Genomic DNA, 24565 nt, shown 5'->3' on the forward strand with positions numbered 1-24565 from the left:
TTAGCCAGGCAAACAAGTCAAGGAAGAAGTCATTTCTTGGCTTGTTTGCTGTGAGCAAATGCAAAGTCTTGAGCAGACTCCATAAGGTCTTGGAGTGCCAAGTTATCTGGAATGAAGAATAATGTCAGTGGGGCATGTGACCAGAGATGAGACTGGAAAGTTCATTACTAGCCAGATCATTTCAGACTTGAGTGCTGGGTTAACAAGTTTGAACATGACCCAAACCCTAGTGGTAAGTTCCTGATGATATTTAAGCAAACAGATACCAGAAGGATCAGGTGTCCATTTTTTAACATATTAAAAAAAAGTGGATATGTTTAGTTTTTAGTAGTGTTAAAGATGCAAACTAATTTGTAGTAATCACATTAAAAACATGCCTTGATTGCAAGAACTAGAGAAAATGGAATTTTCTGTAGTGACCTGTAAGTATCCATTACCTTTAAGTAGACCACTCATCCAAGATCTTATAGAAGAACCACCTAGACTGTTTGGGTTTCACAAATATTTTATAAGGAACAATGTTGTCAGGAATAATAATTTTTAATTTGCAATTTCCTTCCTTTCAACACTGTCCCCAATAATCTTAGGATATATTAATAATTGACTCTAATAGAGATATTTATTCCTCAAGCAGGTAGAAAATTTCACATTATAGTAAAATAAAAAATATGGCAAATAAATACACTTATATTTATATCACTATATTTATATATACTTTATCAATAAGTATATATAGCATACAAAGATATATATTTATAAATGTACATTGGTTTATAAATATATACAATATAAATATAAATTTAATGAATTGTATTAAAATAAAAGTATATTTTTTAAAATGCTCACTTTCTATTTCTTGTCAGGTAAATCTGAAAATGGACTCTTAGACATTCACTGTTTAAAAGGTTTTAGAGTGTCTTTAAATTGTAGCAGTGTAAATTCTGTAAGCATGCCATTACTTTATGAAGTGCTCAGAGAGTGAAACTTAAATATTTAGGTCAGTTAATGATATGGTCCAGGTATGAATACAGTGTAGTAGTAGTTTTAATACTTTGGATTTGATAGTCATGAACTTCAAGGGGTTCTTTAATAGTGTCTTCTTCAGTGGTGATTTCTCCAATGGGGTTTTCAGTGGCTTTTGTAGTAGATGTTTCGGTGTTGGCTTGAGCTAGGAAAAAAGAAAATAATGAGCTTTCACTGCATCCACAACCATTGGCAAACCTACTGTGATCAGCCATACTTTTAAGTTAAAAAATGGGACAAAGAGCAAGAGAGAAAAGAAATAATAGGAAAGACTGAAATTTTCCTGAGACAACTTAAAGAAGGATTAAGAAGAAGGCATTTAAGAATAAAGCTTTTGTGATAATATCTTGCCTGAGGTGGTATTAATACGCCTATAATTTGTAAAAGAGAGGAAGAGCAGGGAGCAGGATGCCATGCTTTCTTTTAGAGGCCAGGGAACATCTATTGGGTGAGATACATTGGTTTCAGGTGGGACCTGCACAACAATACAATTAGCTCAGGGCAGCTTGCTTGCTGGTCATGGTAAAAACATGGAAGACAGAAATGGCATGAGCATCTATGTAAATAGGAAATGTGTGTGGTAACCACTCGAAACAGAGCTTTACATATAAAGATTTTGGGCTACAAGTCAAGAATTTTCAGGTCTAATTTAGTATATATATCACTTTACAATGTGTCACTAAAAGGGTCACTAATTAGGAACAATTGTGACTGAAGACCCTCTTGTTCCCCATGTTGTTTGCCATTTCAATTTACTATTTAACATGTTGTTGTTAAGTGCTGCCAAGTCAGTTCTGCCTCATAGTGACCTAGCATAGGGTTTCCAAAGAGTGACTGGTGGGTTGCACATGGACCACTGGCCACCTCACCATAGGAGGAGCTCTACAGAGAGCTAGGACACATTAAGACTGAGCCTATAGCCAGGACCAGCAAAAGTATGTTGCTGGCAAACAAAGATGGAAAAGGTTAGACACTGGAGCTGACATTGATTCAGCCAGGACTTGAACAAGTGATAAGGGATCTCTAAACTCACCATGCCCTCTCACAGTCAACTTTGAAGAAAAGTATTTTGTCACCTCAGTTCATCCTTTGATGAACTATGTTTAGGCAACCTGAGAGCATGGTTATTTTAGAGACCTCTGTCTCCTTGAGGGACTTGCTCATCTAGAAGGTTTTCTTATCCCAATCCAACTTTCTGTGATGATCCTCTGGGGACCTGAATTGCGGGAATAGAAGTCAGTGTTCTGTGGTCCTCCAAAACCCATTGCATAGGTGAATTCATGTTACCTGGTCCATTTAAGATCTGGCTTTCTGTGTCTTATCCAAAATAACTCAAGATGTTGTTTGCTGAGTAAAAGCAAGATTTCCATGAGTGATTTGTATAATTAAATTGTGCCCTTATAATATCCCTGTCTCATTTAAACCCCAAGATTTGAAATTGATCAAATATTACAGTTTTGTCAAATAACTTTATTAGTAATTCGGCATCACTGACTTTAACTTTTTTCCCAACATTGAAATTACCATAGCTAGAAACATTTTCTCCTCCCCATCTACTTGTTCTCATTCAATTTCTTTTTCTTGTCTTCTATTTGATCTTTACATGTTTCACAGATGATGAGTTGTTGACACTACAAGTAAAAATTGTGGTCATATACATGTACTTTGGAGACTTTCAAAATCCTCAAAAGTTACATGCTGACAAAGTTTAGTCCATCAAACAGTTATGCTATTGGAAGAATGTGCAAAGGAAGTAAGAGCATTTGCAGATAAAGGTCAAAAGCAGAACAGAGTAAGGAAGACAAACTATTTTCTACATATATGTATGCATGTTCAATTTTACATATGCTAAATTTTCTTCTTGCACATACCAAAAAATACAAGGTTAGGACATACAAGAAGCTTCGTGACAGTGCACTGGGCATAGAGCCTCGTGCTGGAGTCAGAGGAAGTGTAAGAAAGCAAAAACCTAGGGGAAGACCCCAAAGTTCAGGTGGATCTCAGAGTCACAGAACCTAACTTACAGGGGAAACTTTAGTCTTGTTTAAGAACTGATGTCATTGTGAAATGCTGTCAAGCTGGTTCCAACTCATAGTGATCTTGTGTAGGGTTACCTAGGAGCAGCTGGTGAGTTTGAACTGCAGGCCTTGGGGTTAGCATTCCAGTGCTAATGTTACAGTGCCACACCAGGGGTCCTTAGTTTAAGAACTGTTGTTGTTGTTGACCCTGAATAGGGTTTCCGAGGCTGTAAATCTTTATGGGAGCAGAACACCTCATCTTTCTCCCACAGAACAGCTGGTAGTTTCAAACTGCTGACCTTGAGGTTGGCAGCCTGACTCATAACCACTATACTACCAGAGCTCCTTAGTTTAAGAATTAAGTTTCCCTAATTTTAGCTACACTAAGATCACTTTCCTACCTAACATTCTGTTTAGAAATCCTGCTTTAATGTCTTTTCACACAACAAGCAGTACCTTTTAGTACTTACAGTTTCTTAGAATAAAATTCACATCGGTTGTTGCTCTCAATGATATTTCAGGCCCAGTGCCATTCAGACCTTGTGTTGTGAAGGTATCTAAAAACATAAAAAAAAAAAGATCAAAAGTCTCCAGCAGCTAGATAAATCACTCTTTGTTCATTTACATTTTTCCTCATTGATTTTTTTCTTATTTTATTAATACATATGAACTGGCTAAGTTCAAAGGAAAAATATAAAGTATCTGAGGTATTCTTTGTTTATAAAATACAAGGTAGGGCCAGGGTTTGTTGTTGTTGTTGTCATCAAGTGCTGTCGAGTTAGTTTCAACCCATAGTGAACCTGTATAGGGTTACCGAGGAGTGACTGGTGAGCTTGAACCACTGACCTTGCAGTTCAGATGGCTTTGTAGTCCAGTGCATGAACCCACAGTGCCACACCAGGACTACAGGGACAAGGGTAAACTCTAAAATCAATGACAAAATAAGCCAAACTACCACCACCACTATCCTTGTGCTAAATGACTCTGAGAAGCAATTATTGAGGAGACTCATGGAAAAACTTGCATAAGTGAACAACATGTACCTATGTAGATTTGAAGATGGGAATATTATTGTCATTTGTGTTGGTATTATCAAAAGAACATATGAAGCATTCATTTGCCCTTGAACAGTTCATTAATCTAAAGAACTCTTTAAACTTAAAAGCATTCAATTCAACAAAAATCAAGGTTTTCCACATACGCTCACATTTATATCTGTGGAGTTAGTTCTAATACAAAACTAAAGGACTCCTCCACCCTACAAAAGGGTTAGAGTCAGTTGGATAAAGATTCTGGGCTGAGGAGTCTTCACATGAAGTATCAATCCAATGCCCTCTTATACAGGGTAGATTTATTGTTGTTAGGTGTCATCGAGTCAGTACCAACTCATAGTGACCTTATGCACAGCAGAACGAAACACTGTCCGATCCTGGGCCAACCTCATTATTGTTGCCACGCTTGAATCCATTGATGCTGCCACTTGGCCAATTCATCTAGCTGGGAGTCGTCCTGTTTTTCTCTGATCCTCCATCTTACCAAACATGATATCCTTCTCCAGTGACTGGTCCCTCCTGACAATATGTCTGAAGTATGTGAGACAAAGTTTGGTCATCCTGACCTCCAAGGAACTCTTTGGTTGCACTTCTTCCAACATAGATCTGTTTGTTCTTTTGGCAGCCCATGGTACTTTCAATATTCTCCAACACCATAACTCAAAAGCATCAATTCTTCTACGGTCTTCCTTATTTACAGGGTAGATAGGGAAAGGCAATTTGGACATTGGCTACCTAAAATGGGGAGGCTATAATGGCACGAAGTGACTGGCTTACAAGTTTTCAGGAGGGAGTTTAGTTTCAGAGTGTGCTAGGGAAGGTAGAATCCTCCCTGAATAGTTTTCATCTTGCCTAGACGGGTCTGGTGAAAGGAGATGAGATTCTTATGATTCAATAGCGAGTAACTGTTATCATGACTAATTGTGATGGTCACAACTGTAAAGGTAGAAGTTTTGTAACAAAAAGTGGGGAGTAGTTAATCTTACAGTGCAGGAACAGAGAACCCTAGGACCTTCAAGGAAGAAGAGCATGAGCAGAATGTGGGACCCTATCCAGAGAAGCAACAATACCAAAGATGGGGGCAGAGATGAGGAAGAGGAGAAAGGGACCAGCTGAGAACTCTGGACTCATGGAAAGAGAAAGGCTGTGTACTGGTGGTCAGGAGGCAGGCTTGCAGAATGTGCCTTTTGGTTGTTTAAATGATTATATATTCCTGAGCGTTTTCATGTACATCTCCCCCCGAAAAAAAAGAGGGAATAGAAGCAAATACTATTGAATGATGATGCATGGAGGGATTGTAATCATTGCAATGAAATGAGTGTAAAACCACTGTTTTCCTATTTAAACTATCACTCAATTCATAATAAAAACTTAAGAAAAAATGATTCTGAGCTGAACATACATACACATGCACCTCCTCTATTCAAAATTTCATGAACTGACAAAAGTTTATATAAACACATTTGAATGTATACAGGAGCTCTGGTGACACTGTAGGATAAGCAGCAGGCTGCTAACAAGAAGGTGAGTGACTCAACCCCACCAGTGGCTCCATGGGAGAAAGATGAGAAGGTCTGCTGTTGTAAAGATTTACAATTTCAGAAGTGCTACAGAGGGTTCTTACAAAGGAGCTCTGGTAGTGTAGTGGTTACAAATCGAGCTGCTAACCTCAGGGTCATCAGTTCGAAACTACCAGCTGTTCCACAGGAGAAAGATGAGGCTTTCTGCCTTGGAAACCCTGTACTAGGTCGCTATGAGTTGGAACTGACTCCATGGCACATAACAACACATAACAACAGCAACAACAACAACAGAGGGATGCTGTGAGTCTGCATTAACTCTATGGCAGTGGGTTTGAATTTGGTTTATGAATGTATATGTGTATACTATATTTATGTATATGAATTTCCTGTGTACAAAAAGAAACAAAACGATGATATCAATGAGTATCATCATTTTTGAGACATTTCTGAGAGAATTCAAAAAAAAAATCTATGGAGAAGCAAAACACAAGGAAATCACACTCCCAAACTCATGCTGTAAATCATATTGTTGTTAAGTGCCATCAGTTTTGTTCAGACTCATAGAGGCACAGTATTAAGTTTCCAAGGAGCGGTTGGGGGAGTTGAATCACTGAGCTCACGGTTAGTGGTTCAATGCTTATCCTAACCCATGGTACTTTTGCAGGAACCGACTGTGCAGCAATTGACCAAATTCATATGGGAATTTAGACGATAATAAAAGGTGTTGCACTTTAGTAGCAAACTGATATTGTTGTTGTTGTTAAGTGCCATCTAGTTGATTCTGACCCATGGCGATCCTGTATAGGGTTTCCAAGGAGCAGCTGGTGAGCTTGAACCACTGACCTTGCAGTTCAAACGACTTTGCAGTCTGACGCATTAGCCCACAGCGCCACACCAGGAAACTGATATTAGACAGCTGAATATCCTCCCCCCCAAATCATAGTTTCATCCCAAGTTTATGCCATACACAAAAGTAATTACCAACAAGATTTAAGAACTAAGAGTTTAAAAATATACTAGAAAAAAATAGAAAAATAATTTAATATCTTGGACCATTATATTAATATCTTGGACCATTCTTGGCTAAACAAGGCACAAAATGCAAAAATTTAAAGGGAATGAATCAACAAAATTCATTTTATAAAGCATAAAATTTTCTCTGTCTACCCACTTCCATGGAGTTGATTCCAACACACAGTGACCTATTCACGGTTTCAAGACTGTAGATCTTTATGGGAGCAGACAGTCTAATCTTTTTCCTGTGAAGCAACTAGTGGGTTTGAACTGATGATCTTGTGGTTAGCAGTCCCGAGCTTATTCTACAGTGCCATCAAAGCTCCATTCTATGATTGTTGTTGTTGTTAAGTGCCACTGAGTCATTTCTGACTCATAGAGACCCTATATAGGGTTTCCGAAGAGTGGCTTGTGTATTTGAACCACCAACCTTTAGGTTAGCAGTCCAGTGCTGATCCTATAGTGGCACACCAGGACTCCATCTCTATAATTATTGTTGTTGTTGTTAAGTGCCGTTGAGTTGATTCTGACCCATAACGACCCTGTATAGGGTTTTCAAGGAGCACCTGGTGAGTTTGAACCACCGACCTTGCAGTTCAAATGGCTTTGCAGTCTGGCGCATTAACCTACAACGCCATAGTGGTTATGAATCGGGCTGCGAACTGCAAGGTCAGCAGTTCAAAACTACCAGCTGTTCTGTGGGAGAATGATGAGATTTTTTGCTCCCGTAAAGATTTACAGCTTCGGAAACCCTGTTCAGAGTCCCTATGAGTCAGAACTGACTCCAGGGCACATAACCAACCAACATCTCTATGATTAAAGACACCTATACAGGATTCCTCTATGGACAACATTGTGAAGTATGAGTATTCCGGAACACTTAATTGTGCTCATCAGGAATCTGTACCTGGACCAAGAGACAGTTGTTCAAACAGAACATGGGAACACTGAATGGTTTAAAATTAAGAAAAGTGTGTGACAATGTTGTATTCTTTCACCATACTTATTCAACCTATATGCTGAGCAAATGATCTGAGAAGGTGGATCATATGAAGAAAAACATGGCATCAGGATTGGAGGAAGACTCATTAACAACCTGTGATATGCAGATGATACAATCTTGCTTGCTGAAAGTGAAGAGGACTTAAAACATTTACTGAAGAAGATCAAAGAGCACAGCCTTTGGTATGGATTACATATCAATGTCAAGAAAACAAAAATCTTCACCACTGGACCAATAAACAACATTCTTATCAACAGAGAAAAGACTGAAGTTGTCAAGGGCTTCATTCTTCTTGGATCAACTATCAACACTCATGGAAGCAGCAGTCAAGAAATCAAATGACGTACTGCATTAGGCAAATCTGCTGCACAAGACCTTTTTAAAGTGTTGAAGAGTAAAGATGTCAGCTTGACGACTTAGGTACGCCTGACCCAATAACATCATATGCATGTGAAGCTGGACAGTGAATAAGGAAGACCATAGAAGAATTGATGCTTTTGAGTTATGGTGTTGGAGGAGTATACTGAAAGTGCCATGGGCTGCCAAAAGAACCAACAGATCTTATGTTGGAAAAAGTGCAGTCAGAGTGCTCCTTGGAGGCCAAGATGGCCAAACTTTGTCTCTCATACTTTGGACTTATTGTCAGGATGGACTAGTCGCTGGAGAAGCATATCATGTTTGGTAAGGTGGAGGGTCAGAGAAAAAGAGGAGGACCCCCAACTAGATGGATTGGTCAAGTGGCAGCATCGATGGACTCAAGTGTGGCAACGGTAGTGAGGTTGGCCCAGGATCAGGCAGTGTTTCATTCTGCTGTGCATAATGTCCCCATGGGTCGGTAGCAACTCGATGGCACCTAACAACAACAACAACAACAACAAACAGGATTCCTAGTGTGGCATTGTAGGATCAGCACTGGATTATGAACCTAAGGTTGGCAGTTCAAACCCACCAGCTGCTCTTTGGAAGCCTAATACAGGGTTGCTATGAGTTGGAACCAACTTGACGGCACTTAACAACAACAAACAGGAGTTAGATAAGCAATAGCCTTGGAGAAAAAGTCTTACTACTTTTACCACAGGTAAAAATACTGACCATAAAAAGAGTTCAATCAAATAAAAAAGAAAAAAATAAATAAAAATATGGGTCAAGGATATGAGCAGGAAAGTCACAGAATTAGAAATGAAAATGTCCAATAAAGACAGAGAAAGATATTCACCTTCACAAGTAATTTGGGTGAAATTAGCAGTCATTGAAAGATTACTTCTCACAATCATACTAACGAAGTATTATGATTACAAAGTTCATTGTGAGTAAAGTTATAGAGCATTCTTGGTGGATGTAAACTATTAGACACTTTTTCATAGGACAACTTGATAATACTAATATTTACAAGGATTTACCCTTTATTCAGTAGTTCCCATACTTAGTATCTATTCAAGAGAGGTATACTCAGCTATATAGCCAAAGAATCTACAAGAGGAAAAGTGCATATATCTCAATGTCCTTTGATGAGTTAGTGGATAAATAAATTATGGAGCATCATTTTTATGGAATGCTATGTACTTATTAGGACTCTGGGTGTGGCGCTGTGGGTTAATGCGCTGTACTGCAAAATCCACTTGGATCAGGAGACCTGTGGTTAAAGTTCACCAGCTGCTCCTTGGAAATCCTATACAGAGTCGCTATGGGTCGGAAACTGACTTGACAGCACTTAATAACAACAGCAACAATGTACTTATTGGAGTCCTGGTGTGGCGCTGTAGGCTAAGCACAACTGCTAGCTAAAAGGTCATCAGTTCAAACCCACTAACTGCTCCACTAGTCAGAATCGACTCAATGACACTGAACAATAATGTATTTATTAACAATAATGAGTATATGTGAAAAGAGGTCCAGAGTTGCTAAAAGAGAAAAGCTAGCGTCAACAATTCTTCAGTATGATCTCATTATGATATGTGTGCTCATACTAACATACACATGTGTATGAGGGGACTTCAAAAAGCTCATGGAGATAAACTATCACATAATTCACAATAAAACATTTAAGGAAAAAAAAAAGCTTATGGAGAAACAAAATAAAAAACAATGGAATTTTTCTAGGACCTTTTTGAAGCTCTATGTATGGATATGTGAAGGTAAGTCAAAAAGTAATGCTCTTGGGTTCAAGTCTATATATGATCAGGTCTATATCAAGCAAAGTCTGTTTAAACATGTCTCTGTGATCAGTGGATGGCTGTAGACAAGCTCTCCCAGTAACACACTTAGGCTCAATAAGCTTTCTTTAAAGAACAAAAAGACCCAATCAAAACTGTGGCTTTCACCAGGATCTGCTGTGCCAGTTAGACTCAAGGCAGAGATCAGCTCAGAAGGTTATGGCAACAATTTGGGGGGGATCGCAAAGGGATAAACTTGACAGGTTTGCTCAAAGGACACAGCATGATGATAGGGGTGTATTATAAAAAGTCTTTTTACAAATTGATAAGTGTATTAGTGAGAAAAAGCTCAGAAAATTGCACTGGGAAATTTTTTCCATCACTACAATGCATTTGTTCATTCTTTGAGGGTAGAAAGGACTTCCTACGCGTATTCACTGGGATTGCTTAATCCATCCATCTAACAACCCTGGCCCTTCCTCTTATACTTATTTTTGTTTGTTCTCCATATCCAAAGAACATTGCTATGGATCATGATTTGAGTCCTTTAAAGATGACAAAATGTGATACAAATCAAAGAGTACAGAATTTTTCAGGTAAGGATTAGAGAGATGGAAACACCGCCTTCAGAAATGTATCTACCTAGATGGAGGATAAGTCAAGAAACAATAGCTTCATATTTTGAAATTTTTGTTTAATAAAGGTTTCTACAATTTTGTATGATTTTTTTAAACCTACCCTCATACTACGCATGTGTGTGTGTGTCTGTGTGTGTTAAAGACTGGAAGTATACTTGCAAATAATTTTTGATAGTCATTACCACAGGGGTGGGGGCAGAAACAGAGAGAAAGGCAAAGAAGGACTTTCATATTGTCTTGTCTATGTTTATGTTTTACTTGAATCTTTTAACAGGAGAAGGCTTCCATATGTTATTTATATATAAAAACAACAAGACAAGAAATCAAATGGACAATATTACCAATATTACTCTTCATAATATTAAATTTAATTGGACTTCTCATATAGATGATAGGAGATTATTCTGCTGCAAGTAACGCTGGCATATAAGAAAAAAAATAACAAAAACAAAATTAAAGAGGAGGACATGATATGATAGCAAGTTGAAAAAGTTAGGGATGATAACACATATCTTGACTATGGCTTGATGTCCAATTAAGAAAGATTTTCTCTGTCATCAAAGCAATTGTCAGGCTCTTTATTGATGCTTTGTTTAATTCAAAATAGAGGTACATCCTAAAAAGGACAGAAATTTTATTTTGCCATTTTGCATACTGTGGAGGCAGCCTGGAGTGGATAGATTCGAAACCACTCAGGATTGTATTTCTTGATGACCGTGAAAATTTGGCAATTTTCTCTTCTGAGAATAAGTTATTTTTATTTTCCATTTGAAAAAGCAGGATTGAGTCTAACTTCATAAAACGCAGTGTCCTCAAGTTGATTTCTACTCATAGTGACACTACAGGCCAGGGTAGAGCTGTTTCTTAATGGTTTCCATGACTAAATCTTCACAGGTGCAAAAAGCCACATTTTTCTTTCATGGAGCAGTTAGTGGGTTTGAACCTCCAACCTTGAGGTTAGAAAGTGAATGTTTAACCCACTGTGTCACCAGGCTTTCTTTTCTATCTTCACAAGATAGGTGAAGGAATTAAGTAAAGACATATGCACTCATGTGGTCTGAAAATCTTAATTCAAAACTATATTTCTATTATTGGTTTGACTAATGGTAAGAAAGGGGCAGTGGTGATTTAAATAGTAGTATTCTTGCCTTCCATGCAGAAAATTCAATGCGTTTATTTTCCAGCCAATGCACCTCAGGCAAGGACACCCCCTACCCCTCAGTGGAGGGTTATGTGTTATTATGATGATGAATGGAGTCCTGGTGTGGCGCTTTGTGATAAAGCACTGAGCCACAAGCCTGGCTTGAATCGCAAGGTTGCAGTTCCAACTCACTAGCCACTCTTTAGAAACCCTGTACAGGGTTGCTATGAGTTGGAACCAACTCGACAGCACTCATCAACAACAACAACAATGATGATGAATAGGTTTTAGCAGAGTTTTTTTTATTAATACAGACTAGAAGAAAGGTCCGACAACATACTTCTAAGAAATCAGCTCAGGAACACCCTCCAGGTCACAGTGGTCTGATCTCATTGCACATGAGTTGCCATGAGTTCATGAAGACTGACTAGAACAATGTTAAAAGGATCCCAAGATAATTAAAGTTAATGTTAATTTTTCCAATAAATTATCTTCTGAACTTTTATTTTTTTAGAAGTTCCTTATAGGAACATGCAGCTGAAACCCATATGAGAAAAGTGAATTATAAAGTAGAGTTTGATCAATCCAACTGTCTGCAAGACACTTCTAATATATATGGTTAACTCCCCAGATAATTAGGCCAAATGTCACTAATTTGAATAAATAATCAAAATGCTATGATAAATTGTTTTAATTACAATTACCACAAAATTTTTATGAATTGTTGAATGGAAAACCAATTTGCTTTGTAAACTTTCAAATCACAATAAAAAGTTAAAAAACAAGCAAACAAACACAGAGAAATGTGAAACCTCATGATATCTCATGAAAAAAGTTGTAGAAAATAAGGAATCCATTTTACACACCAAAAATGTCTAGAAAGGAAAATTGGAATTTAAGTAGTAGAAAGTAAATGAATGTGATTATGGGAATTTTAAAAATAGTTCAAAGAAATCAAACTGGTATAATTAATTTTTGGTATATGCATTGCTATTAAGTTTAAAGACTCACATTCTTTTGTATCTTTATAATGGCCACTTTTCTCATTAGCAGGCACTTTATCCTTATTTTTTTCTTGCTCTTTATTTTCATCTTTAAATAAAGGCATCGCATCAGGGAACTCTGAAAAAGAAATGACACACTGAAGTTTCAGGAATGGAATGCAGATTTCTTTGACTTCTTTGTCTTACTCAGTATTTTTTAGCAACTCTTTGTGAAACAGATACTTAAAATCTAAATTATACCATGATATCCAGAAAATGGCCACATACCAATTTGTCATGATTATGAGTCCTTTCTCCTAAGTAATCTTTCTGCAAAAGTTTTAGATATTTACTCACCTTCCAAATTGGGATCCTTGTCACTAATCTCTGAGGAAAAAACCCCAGATAGAAAAAAGAACAATATATAATTCATTGGGGAAGACTTAGTGAGTTATCATCTAATCATTTACTGTGTCTATTCTGTGTTTCCTTCCTGTTGCCCAGCAGGTCCTATAACTGACTAGAATATTATGACATCATGGCCAAATGAAGTTCAGAATGTTGGCTAGGAGTTCCCAAACACATAGAGTAGCTTGTAATGAAGCAAATATCATGGTTCTCACAGAAGGTACATTAAGAATCACTTCAGGGGCTTTAATAAGTGCCCGTTTCTAGCTCCCACTTTCAGAGATTCCAATTTAGTAGTTCTGGGGTGAAGCTCAGTAACCAGCACCTTTGGCGATTTTAAGACAGGGAGTCAACCCCTGGGCCTAGCCACATTTTGAGAAAAACTAATACAAAAATAATGATTAATAGTTGAAACTGGACAGTTTATAAATAAGTATCTCTGAAAGTCGATAATCATGTCGAACCTTTCTATATATGAAGGAGCCCTGGTGGCACCGTGGTTAAGTGCTTGGCTGCCAAACAAAGGGTGGTGGTTCAAGCCCACCAGTTACTCTGTGGGAGACAAATGTGGCAGTCTGCTTCCATAAAGATTATGCTCTGGAAATGGTATGAGGCAGTTCTATTCTGTCTTACAGGGTCACTATGAGTTGGTATCGACTCAATGGCAGTGGATTCTTCTGTTTTTTGGGGTTTTTTTATACATGAGGAAGTCCCTGGATGGTGCAAACAGTTAACAAGCTCAGCTGGTAACTGGAAGATTGGAGATTCCAGTCCTTCTAGAGGCACGGATTTCTTTTCTGGTCTACTGAAAACTCAGCCACTGAAAATTTTGTGGAGAACGCAGTTCTATACTGAAACAGAGGGTTTGCCATGAGTTAGTCAAGTCGGTGGCAACTGGATTGATGGTTTTATACATACGAGTTGATGTGAAGTAACATCAAGTCAGTTCCTACTGACAGTGACCCCGTACAGCGTTTCCAAGGAGTGGTTGGTGGGTTTAAATGGTTGACCTTGTAGTTAGTTGTCCAGTGTTTAGCTTACAGTGCCACACCAGGTTTCTGACATGAGAATAAGATATAGTTCATAATTCATTCTTTTATCAAGATCCAATCAATAGGGAAGGAGTTCTGTGACTCTGGTGGATACACATTGGACTGGGAACCCACAAGGTTCAAAGTTGGAGTCCACTAGTTGTTCTGTTGGAGAAAAATAAAGCTTTTTGTTCCTGCAAAGATTTACAGGAAAGTTACACAAATTCAACTCAATGGCACTTAACAACAACAATCAAGACTGGAAGGAGCCCTGGGAGTATAATGGGTTACATGTGGCACTACTAACTGCAAGGCCAACAGTTCAACTCCACCAGTCACTCCATAGGAGAAAGATGAGGCTTTCTGCTCCTGTGAAGGTTTACAGCCTCAGAAACCCTGTACAGGGGAGTTAGGGTTCAGGGACACACTGCAGCAACAGTAATCAAGACTGATTGTCCAAAACATGTTCTGCTAAAGCTCAACATCCTGAAGTGATCTTCCAAAAAGCTTTGCTAATCAACTGGGTTTGCAAAACACGTAATATTATACTACTTTGTTATGTCATTCTAAAAGCTACAATACTGTAATAAGATACTCTAAATGCTTTACCTAGTATTTTCCAAATTTACTTAAAAGTGCTCATTGAAAAGTGATATGATAGAATTTGTAGGTAGGTTATCATGTTGACTAAAGGCTGATTAAGAATCTTCAGCTAGAATAGGGATGCAAATGTTGACTGAATCAGATTGAACTCCCTTGTATGTCTTGCATGTTTGGGGAGACAATGTTTACTTCCTTTCCTCAGTTGAAACTATAGTCTGGTCAGGAAGGACTCCCACAGTCTGCTGTGTGGGAGCAATTGAATGGCACAGACCCTGTGACTGAGATCAGAGGGCTGAGTGTATCACTGTACCGCCTGCTCCCATCAGTCTAGCAGAAGCTGACTGTCCAGAATCAGTCTTCTGGTTTTTTTTCTGTAAGCAGTGGGCTGGCAAACACCATCTGCGACAGTGGTGATAAATCCACATTTCCTCTCCCTTGTCAATTTGACAATCTTAACTTTTAGTGGCCATTTCCATAGGACTCACCCTTCTGTTTGTGAACCAGTATTATTTCCATGCCATTGCTTCCCGTGGTGAAAGAAGATTTTTCACCAGTTTAGCAACTTAACAACCTGAAAGGAGAAATAACTTCTTAATAAATAAGTGGGGGCAGGAAATATAGCATAGAGATAAAGAGCAAGGGCTCTAGAGACAGACTGCCTGGTTCAAATCCCAGCTCCACCACTAACCAGGTGTGTGGATTTGAGTTACTCCCTTAAAGTGGGAATAATAACTTGTAGTACCAATAGTACGTGTCTCATAGAGTGGTGGTGAGGAGTCATTGGGTCAATCCAAGTAAAACATTTGGCATGATGCCCAGCACTAGAAGAAAACATGGATTGTGCTTGTGTGACCTCCCCACAGCTCCCCACTGTGATGAATAATCAGTCTACACAACTGCTACCCATAGTGTTCGATGGAGGAATGTTCAGAGTCAAGGCTACTTCCCTCAATGGCCACTTATGAGGACAGGACAGGAGAATGTAGGCTAAACTCAGAGCTTAGCACAGAGTTGTTGCTGTTAAGTGCCATCATTTTGGTTTCCAAGGAGTGGCTGGTGGGTTTGAGTCATCAACCTGCGGTTAGCAGTCCCCTGTTTATCCTGCAATGCCATACCAGGACCCCATGGCACACAGTAGGCCCTCAGTAAATGTAAATTCCTAGTCCTTATTTTCCCTTAGCTGCTTCCCAATTTCCTTTAAAGCGCTCAGCATGGTGCACCAACCTGCACGGATCCTAGTACTTTCTAGTACAGTGATTCAGGAATCTGTGAGCAGCAGAGAATGTTCACTTTGAAAGCACATCTTTCCCTCTGTAGTGGATGAGGAGCCTGAGTACACTCCTTTCACATTTCTCTATCCGAGTTATATAGAAAGAAGTCTTCTGCAGTCACTTAGGAGTGGTAATGCAAACTCCAATTAGATACTAAGAGCCCAAGGGCAGCGCAGTCATTCTTCTGAATGCACACTGAAAAAAACCGGCAATAACCGACTCTTGGGATTTTCTGAACTTGCTACTTTTTTATTTCTTTTATATCAAACCCATAAGCCCATTGGATTTTTCTGAATTCAGTGTTCAGATAATGCTCTGCCAGGACTTAATACAGAGCTACACACATTAGTTTATCTGCACAGCCTCAGGATGCCCATGTTAAAATTAAACATGCACTAAAAATTATTCCTGTTAGTGTGAAATGAGGCTTGTCTTTGGGATACATTTTCTGTAACTTCTACAGTTCAGAAGTTGCTGAACCTAGTGATTTAAAACAAAACAAAAATCCACTCTCCACATGCTTCTTTCTGTTTGAATGCTGCCTCTGTGAACATTTGGTGGACTCTATCTGTGGAGCACTTGAAATTAGAAGGCAAAGCATATATCACAACGTATTTATTTCATCCAGCCTTAAAATATAAGCCTGTATTATATTCTGGTTAGGCCTTTATTTGGACTCCTGGTGTGGCACTGTAAGATCAGCACTGAACTGAGAACCACAAGGTCAGCAGTTCAAACCCACCAGCTACTCCTTGGAGACCCTGTATCTGGTCGCTATGGGTCAGAGCCAACTCCACGGCACGCAACACCAACAACATTACATCCTAACGTATTAAACATCCCTGGATGGAACCAAGAGACCAAGAACCTCTATGGTCTGCGCAACAACTAGCACCGTCAAATGAAACAGCACCAGGTAGATGAATAGAATGGGTACTGCTTTGAAAATATAATGTCGCCTATTTGTTTCTAAATTTAGCTAATGGAAGACATGCGTTAATGCATTAATAAATCTTACAGCCAATCTCTCAGTTGCATATTTCTAATTAAGTGCTTGTTCATGTACCCACATGTTTTATATTATGGCTGAAGATTAATGACACTTCATTTCTTTAGTAGAGAAGGGAAATTAACAGAAATTAACTGTGGTTGTTCTATGAACTTATTGTCAAAACTGAGATCTGCTATGTAGCTTTCTGTTTATTCTTAAAATTTTGCTTATATTCCTTTTTTTTAAAAAGTTTTTATTGTGAATTGAGTGATACTTTACATGGGAGAATATCAGTTTTACACGTTTTATTGCAATGATTACAATCCCTTCCATGCATCACCATCCAACAGTATTTGAGTATTCCCTCTGTTTTGGGGGGTTCTTTTTTGGATGTACACAAAAACACTCAGGAATAGATAACCAAAGGGCAAGCCTGCCTTTGTTCCCACCCTGGGTGATTCCTCCTGGATTTCCAGAGTGGTTTCCTGTCTTCTGCCTACTCAAAACCCATGCCTGATCTCTAGCATTGCCCTTGCACTATTCATCTCTCCCTGGACTGGTCATTCGGACCTTCTGGATGTTCACCTGTTAGAACCACTGTCCAACATAACCTGTGGCTCAGGATTCACTCTACGTATGTTATCTTGGATGTGCATCTTCTGGATGGAAATATTTTCTGATCTCAGAAAGACTGATCATAGGAACACTAGTGCAACCACATTAACAAACCACCAGGAAAGAAACTGAAGACCACATGGAGATTTTGTTTGTAGAGCAGGAGAATTTCTGGAAGATAGTCCAGTGCCAGGGTAGAGGGCAAAGGCATCAACTTCCATAGTTAAGAGTTCAGATTCCAGAGCTCACCTGTGTAACATTAACTCCTTGTTTTAACACTTTCTTGTTTGTGACCTTCGGCAAATTACTTAACTAGCCTTGGCTATAAAATGGGATAAAAATAGTTAACCTCATCAGGTTGTCTTGAGCATTACATGAGATTGTTCAGGTAAAGCATTTGGAGTGTACTGTCTGTTGGAAGCCTGGTGTGGTGCTAGAGGATAAGAACTGGACTGCTCACCTTAAAGCTGGTTGTTCAAACCCATTAGTCACTCCTCAGAAGCCCTATGCAGGGTCTCTATAGCACTTAATTATAATAACTATAATTAACTTGTCTATAGTAAACCTTTGATAAATTTAAGCTTTTGTGTTAGTACCATCAAATTAATATTGCTATTATTATATATTGCCTTTAATTAGACTTGCTCTGGTAACAGATCCTAGCCAGGGGCCTAAACATTTCTTCCCGATTCACTAACTCATTCATTCATCACATATTTATTGAGCTCTATGTGCTAGCACTCAGTTCTAGGCGCTTGAGATACAACAATAAACAAAATAGAAATGCCTAAGAATAGGAACTTATATTCTATTGGGAAGACAGGCAATACATGATACACATAACCTATCAGTAAGTTATATAAGTGTTATGGGAAAGAGAAGATCAGGGAAAAGGAGATTGTCAGTGCTGGTGGGCAGGTTTAGGCAGAAGAGGTTTCCTGAGGAAGGTGGCATTTGAGCAGCTTGGCAAGGGAAAAAGGAGTTAGCCAAATGGTCATCCGAACATTTTTTAAACCAAAACACTAGTTCCCATTGAGTTGCCTCTGACTCATGCTGACACCATGCATGCCAAATACAACTGTGCTCTATAGGAGTTTTAGTGGCTGATTTTTTGGGAAATAGATCGCCAGTCCATTCTTCTGAAGTACATCAAACTTCTACCCCTTTGGTTAACAGTCAAACGTGTTAACTGTTTGCACTATCTAGGAAGAAAACAGTGAGGGCAAAGGCCATATTTGGGTGAGCATTCCCAGTTCATATAAGGCCAGCAATAAGGCTAGAGTGAAAAGGAGCCTTTGCAGGGCTTTAAGCAGACAATTCCTGATGTGGTGCTGTGAGTTAAAGCATTGGACTGCAAGGTCAGTTTGAATCGCAAGGTTGGTGGTTCAAGCTCAATCAACTGCTCCTGGGAAACAAGGTCACTATGAGTCGAAACTGACTCCACGGCACTTAACAACAACAAGCAGACAACACGGTGTTCTTGTTCCACCTTCCAGCAGAAAGTTCTCTATACAGGGCCGTGGTGGGCTGTCCTGGCACTCTTTTCCCAGCCAATATTAACTTCTCCTATGAGACTTCCTCCTGAAAACAAGAGCTTCAGATCTGTACCAGGCCCTACCTCATAGACTTACAGCATGCTTGTTACACCTTCATACTTCGGATCAGCCATAGCAACCCTCAGGTTTCCTTGGCTGTAATCTTTATGGAAGCAGATCACCAAGTCTTTCTCCCAAAGAGTCACTGGGTGGGTTTCAACTACCATCCTCTGAGTTAGCGGCTAAGTGCTTCACCTTTTGTTGTTGTTAGTTGTCATCAGGTCAGTTCCAACTGATAGTGAACCTATGCACAACAGAACGATACACTGCTAGGTCCTATGCCATTCTCAAAGTTGTGTTACGTTAGAGCCTATTGCTGCTGCTATAGCGTCACTCCACATCCTTGAGGGTCTTCCTCTTTTTTGTTGACCCTCTACTTATCCAAGCATGATGTCCTCCCCCAGAGACTGGTCCCTCCTGTCAATATGTCCAAAGTATGAGAGAAAAAGTCTGACCATCTTGGCTTCTAAGAAGCACTCTAACTCTATTCCTTCTAGCACAGATTTGTTTGTTCTTTTGACAGTCCATGGTACTTTTAATATTCTTCTCCAACAACATAACTTGAATGCATTAATTTTTCTAAGGCCTTCTTTATTCATCATCCAACTTTCACATGCATATGAGGCTATTGAAAACACCATGATTTGGGTCAGGCACACCTTAGTCGTCAAACTGACATCTTTGCTCCTGAACACTTTGAAGAGGTCTTGTGCAAAAGATTTGCCATATGCAATTCGTCCTTTGATATCTTGACTAATGCTTCCATAATAGATCCAAGCAAAATGAGGTCTTTAGCAACCTCAATCTTTTCTCCATTTATCATGATGTTATTTATTGGCCCAGTGGTGAGGACTTTTTTTTTCTTTGCATTGAGATGCATTCATACTAAAAGATGTGGTCTTTGATCTTCATCAGTAAGTATTTTAAATCCTCTTAGCTTTTAGCAAGTAAGACTATATAATCTGTATTTCACAGGTTGTTAATGAGTCTTCCTACAATTTGCATGCTGTGTACTTCTTTATGTAATCCACATTCTATAATTATTTGCTCAGCATACAGATTGAATAAGTATGATGAAAGAATACAACCTTGGCACACATCTATTCTGATTTTAGACCATTCATTGTCCCCTTGTTTTATTCGAACAACTGCTTCTTGGTCTATGTACAGGTTCCTCATAAGCACAACTAAGTGTTCTGGAATACCCATTCTTTGAAATGTTATCCATGGCTCGTTATAATCCACACAGTCAAAAATCTTCGCATAGTCAATAAAGCACAGGTAAGCATCTTTTTGATATTCTTTGCTTTCAGCCAAGATCTGATGTCAGCAATGACATCCCTCGTTCCATGTCCTTGTTTGAATCTAGCTTGAATCTTTGGTAGTTCCTGTTGATGAACTTCAGCCATTTTTAATTATCTTTACCAAAATTTTACTTGCATGTGACATTAATAACATTGTCTAATGATTTCTACATTCTATTGGATCTCTGTTATTTGGAATGGTCACAAATATGAGTCTCTTCCAATCAGATGGTCAGGTAGTTGTTTACCAAATTTCTTGACATACATGAGTGAGTGCCTCCAGTGCCCCATCAGTTTACTGAAAGATTCAATTTGTATTCCATCAATTCCTGGAGCCTTGTTCTTTGCCAATGCCTTCAGATATCTTGGACTTCTTCCTTCAGTACCACTGGTTCTTGATTATATGCTGTCTCTTGAAATGGTTGAACACGGACCATTTCTTCTTGGTACTGTGACTCTGTGTATGATTTTTACTTATTTATCCTTCTTTGATGCATTCTGCATCAGTCAATATTTTGCCCATAGAATTGTTAGTCAAGATTGTTAGTCAAGGTTTTAATTATTTCTTGAATTCTTTCAGCTTGAGAAATGCTAAGTGTGTTCTTCCCTTTGGGTTTTCTGACTCCAGGTCTTTGCATATGTCATTATAATATTTGACTTTTTCTTCTTGACCTGCCCTTTGAGATTTTCTGTTCAGTTCTTTTACCTCCTCATTTCTTCCATTTGCTTTAGCATCTCTATGCTGGAGAGCAAGTTTCAGAGTCTGTTCTGACATTCTTTTTGGTCGTTTCCTTTTTTCTTGCCTTTTTAATGACCTTTCACTTTCTTCCTGTATGTCTGTATTTCTTCTTGATGTCATCCCACAATTCCCTGGTCTTCTATCACTAGCATCTAACACATCAACTCTGTTCCTGAGATGATCTCTAAATTAAGTTGGGATATGTTCCAGGCCATTTTTTGGCTTTTGTGGACTTGTTTTAATTTTTTTCAGCTTCAGCCTGAACTTGCATGAGCAATTGATGGTCTATTCCACAGTCTGCCCTTGGCCTTGTTTAGGCTAATGATATGAAGCGTTTCCACTATTTCTTCCCACAGATGTAGTCAATATGATTTCTGTGTATTCCATCTGGTGAGTTACATGTGTATTTGTTGTTAAGTGCTGTCAAGTTGGTTCCAATTCATAGTGACCCTGTATAGAGTTTCTGAAGAGCAGCTGGTGGATTTGAACTACCAATATTGTGGTTTGCAGTCTAGTCTATGTCTATAGTCATCTTTTATGTTGTTTAAAAAAAGATATTTGTTATGAATAAGTCATTGGTCTTGCAGAATTCTTTCATGTGATCTCCAACATAATTTCTATCACCAAGGCCATTTTTTCCAACTACTGATCTTTCCTCTTTGTTCCTAACCTTTGCATTCTAATTACCAATGATTATCAATGCATCTGGATTGCATGACTGATCAAGTTCAGACTGAAGAAGTTGGTAGAATTCTTCAATTTAATCATCACCAGCTTTAGTGGTTGATGCATAAATTTGAATAATAATGGCATTAAATAATCTTCCTTGAAAGTGTATGGATATTATACTATCACAGATGGTATTATACTTCACTGTTGACCTTGAAATGTTCTTTCTAATCATGAAGGAAATGCCATTTCTCTTCAATTTATAATTCCCAACATAGTAAGCCACACGATTCTCCAATTTAAAATGGCCAACACCAACCAGTCCATTTCAGCTCACTAATGCATAGGATACCAATCTTTATGTATTCCGTTTCATTTTTGACAACTTCCAATTTTCCTAGATTCCTACTTCATACATTCTATGTTCCAATTATTAATGGATGTTTGCAGCTGTTTTTCCTTGTGAGTTATGCCCCATCAGCAAATGAATGCCCTGAAAGCTTAACTCCATTCGTGTCATCATGGTCAACTCCACTTTGAGGAGGCAGCTCTTCCCCCATTGTATTTTGAGTGTTTTCCAACCTGAGGGGCTCATCTTCTGGCACTACAGTGGTAATATTCTGGCGTTATTCATAATGTTTTCATCTTCCAACACTATATCTGACAATGTTCTGCTGCTATTCGTAATGTTTTCAGTGGCTAAACTTTGAGTAGTAACCCGCCTCTCCTTCTTTCTAGTCAGTCTTCACCTGAAAGCTCAGCTGAAACCTCTCCATCATGCATTACCCTGCTGTTATTTAAAAGGCAGGTGATATAGCTTCCAGCATCAAAGCAACACAAAAGCCATCACAGTATGACAAGCTGAAAGATGAGTGGTGGACTTAGCCTTTAGATGAAAAAAAGTCACAATTTAAGAAGATGATCGTTCTGTTGCCTCTCATATATCTGTGTACTTTGTATGGTGGTGGTGGTTATGTGCCGTGGAGTCGGTTCCAACTCATAGTGAACCTGTACAGGGTTTCCGAGGCTGTAAATCTTTACAGGAGCAGAAAGCCTCATCTTTCTCTCGTGGAACAGCTGGTAGTTTCAAACTGCTGACCCTGAGGTTCACAGCCCTATTCATAACCACTACACTAGCAGAGCTCCTTGTGTCCTTTGTATAGACCTCTATATATCTGTATTGACAGAGTATAATTATTCATGTTATTGTTTAATAAACATAGGATGAATGTGGATATCTATTTTCCTCTACTAAATATTTTTTTAATGCTTAGATTCTTGTCTTTTGCTGATTTGTGAGGTTATGTCTCAACATATGATTTCCTCTAAGACAGATATTCAACTTAATATCATAGGCAGTAATAATGTTATAAAGTCAATCAAAATTTAATTAGACTGAAGAAAAAATTTAATTAGACTGAATTGAATTTCCTCATTTAGTTTTTAATTTATTAAGTACTGCAAATTTTTGGTTTCATGAAAACTCAGATGATGAGTGCTTTAGTAAAACAATGAGACGTTTCAGTTGTAGAAAAATGAAAAGTTTCAGTTAAAACATTCTGCTACAATCCATTTAACAACCATGAAGAAAAACCAGATAAAATAACACTGCCATTGCTTTCCAGTGACATTTTTTTTATCATTTTGGCCAATGTAGCAAATAATTTTACTTAGAAGTAGGGCTTAAGTTTGTTTCTTGACTTAGGTTAATTGAAAGATTGGATGGATCCAATGACCAGCTTTTATGTGAGTATCTGTTTGCTATTGTTATTAGGTTGGGCATCTGGTTTGAATTTATTGTCTCCCAAGATAGTTTCCCATCTATTATCATTAATACAATATTAGTTACTAGGAAGAGCTTTGTAACTTAGCAGATATCTAATGTGAGTGGGAATAAATTTGGAAGTTAATATAGTGGTTTCCCCAGTGGTCTCTCTAGTTGGGGTGAAGCAGAAGCTCTGAGATAACTTCAGAAGAGTGCACTAAATGTGAATGAATGAACGAGCCCAGTGTTAAGATGACAACTGACAAACAAGCACATGTCTGAGAGGCAATAGGGAGTGGTGGGGACTGTGGTAACCTGAAGAGAACTGGCTCCATCTAAGTGGGTCAGCAGCTTCTCAACCAATTCCACCTGTAAAACAAAGACTGATATTGCCAGATCTTCAGATCATTGAGACTAGAATCCTCTTTCTATGTGTCAATTTTTCTTACTCTTAAATGTTAGTCACTTATTTTTTTAAAAATTGTCTATTTAGGAGAACACTGTGTGGGTCAGAACATGATGCCACATCTTGATAGTAGAATCTGAAGCAGAAGAACTCTTACAAACCTAATTAAATTTTGTAAGTCGTATTTCTCATTGTATCGCCTTGTATCTAGAAATTACCTCATCACAAGTAGTTTTTGCAGGATAAAGGATTATATCATTTCTATTAGCAACAATGGTTGTTATTAGTCATCTATAATTCTTATATAAACCCACTACCATTGAGTTAGTTCCAATTCACAGTGACCCTAAGTAGAGTTTCTGGGATTGAGGACTAAGGTGCGCCTGACCCAAGTCATGGTATTTTCAATAACCTCATATGCATGTGAAAGTTGGACAGTAAATAAGGAAGATAGTAGAATAATTGATGCCTTTGAGTTATGGTGTTGAAGGAGAATAATGAAAGTGCCATGGGCTGCCAAAAGAACAAACAGATCTGTGTTAGAAGAAGTGCAGCCAGAGTGCTCCTTGGAGGCCAGGATTGCCAAAACTTCATCTCTCATACTTTGGACATGTTGTCAG

At 38.4% G+C, this 24565-nt stretch overlaps 1 protein-coding gene across 1 annotated transcript in view; it reads right to left on the reverse strand.

The window, feature by feature from the left end:
* The window catches only part of EQTN (equatorin, sperm acrosome associated), a 66153-nt gene that overhangs the window by 13000 nt on the left and 28588 nt on the right, over positions 1 to 24565 (reverse strand). Inside the window, exons 2-4 of the mRNA XM_006863154.1 lie at positions 12906 to 12935; positions 12577 to 12687; positions 1052 to 1168 (exon numbers count right to left, since the gene is read on the reverse strand). Of these exons, the coding sequence (XP_006863216.1) occupies positions 1052 to 1168; positions 12577 to 12687; positions 12906 to 12935 (258 nt within the window). The remainder of the gene's footprint in view (positions 1 to 1051; positions 1169 to 12576; positions 12688 to 12905; positions 12936 to 24565) is intronic.

The sequence above is a fragment of the Chrysochloris asiatica genome, unplaced genomic scaffold (genome assembly GCF_000296735.1).
Source record: "Chrysochloris asiatica unplaced genomic scaffold, ChrAsi1.0 scaffold00053, whole genome shotgun sequence".
NCBI lineage: Eukaryota > Metazoa > Chordata > Mammalia > Afrosoricida > Chrysochloridae > Chrysochloris > Chrysochloris asiatica.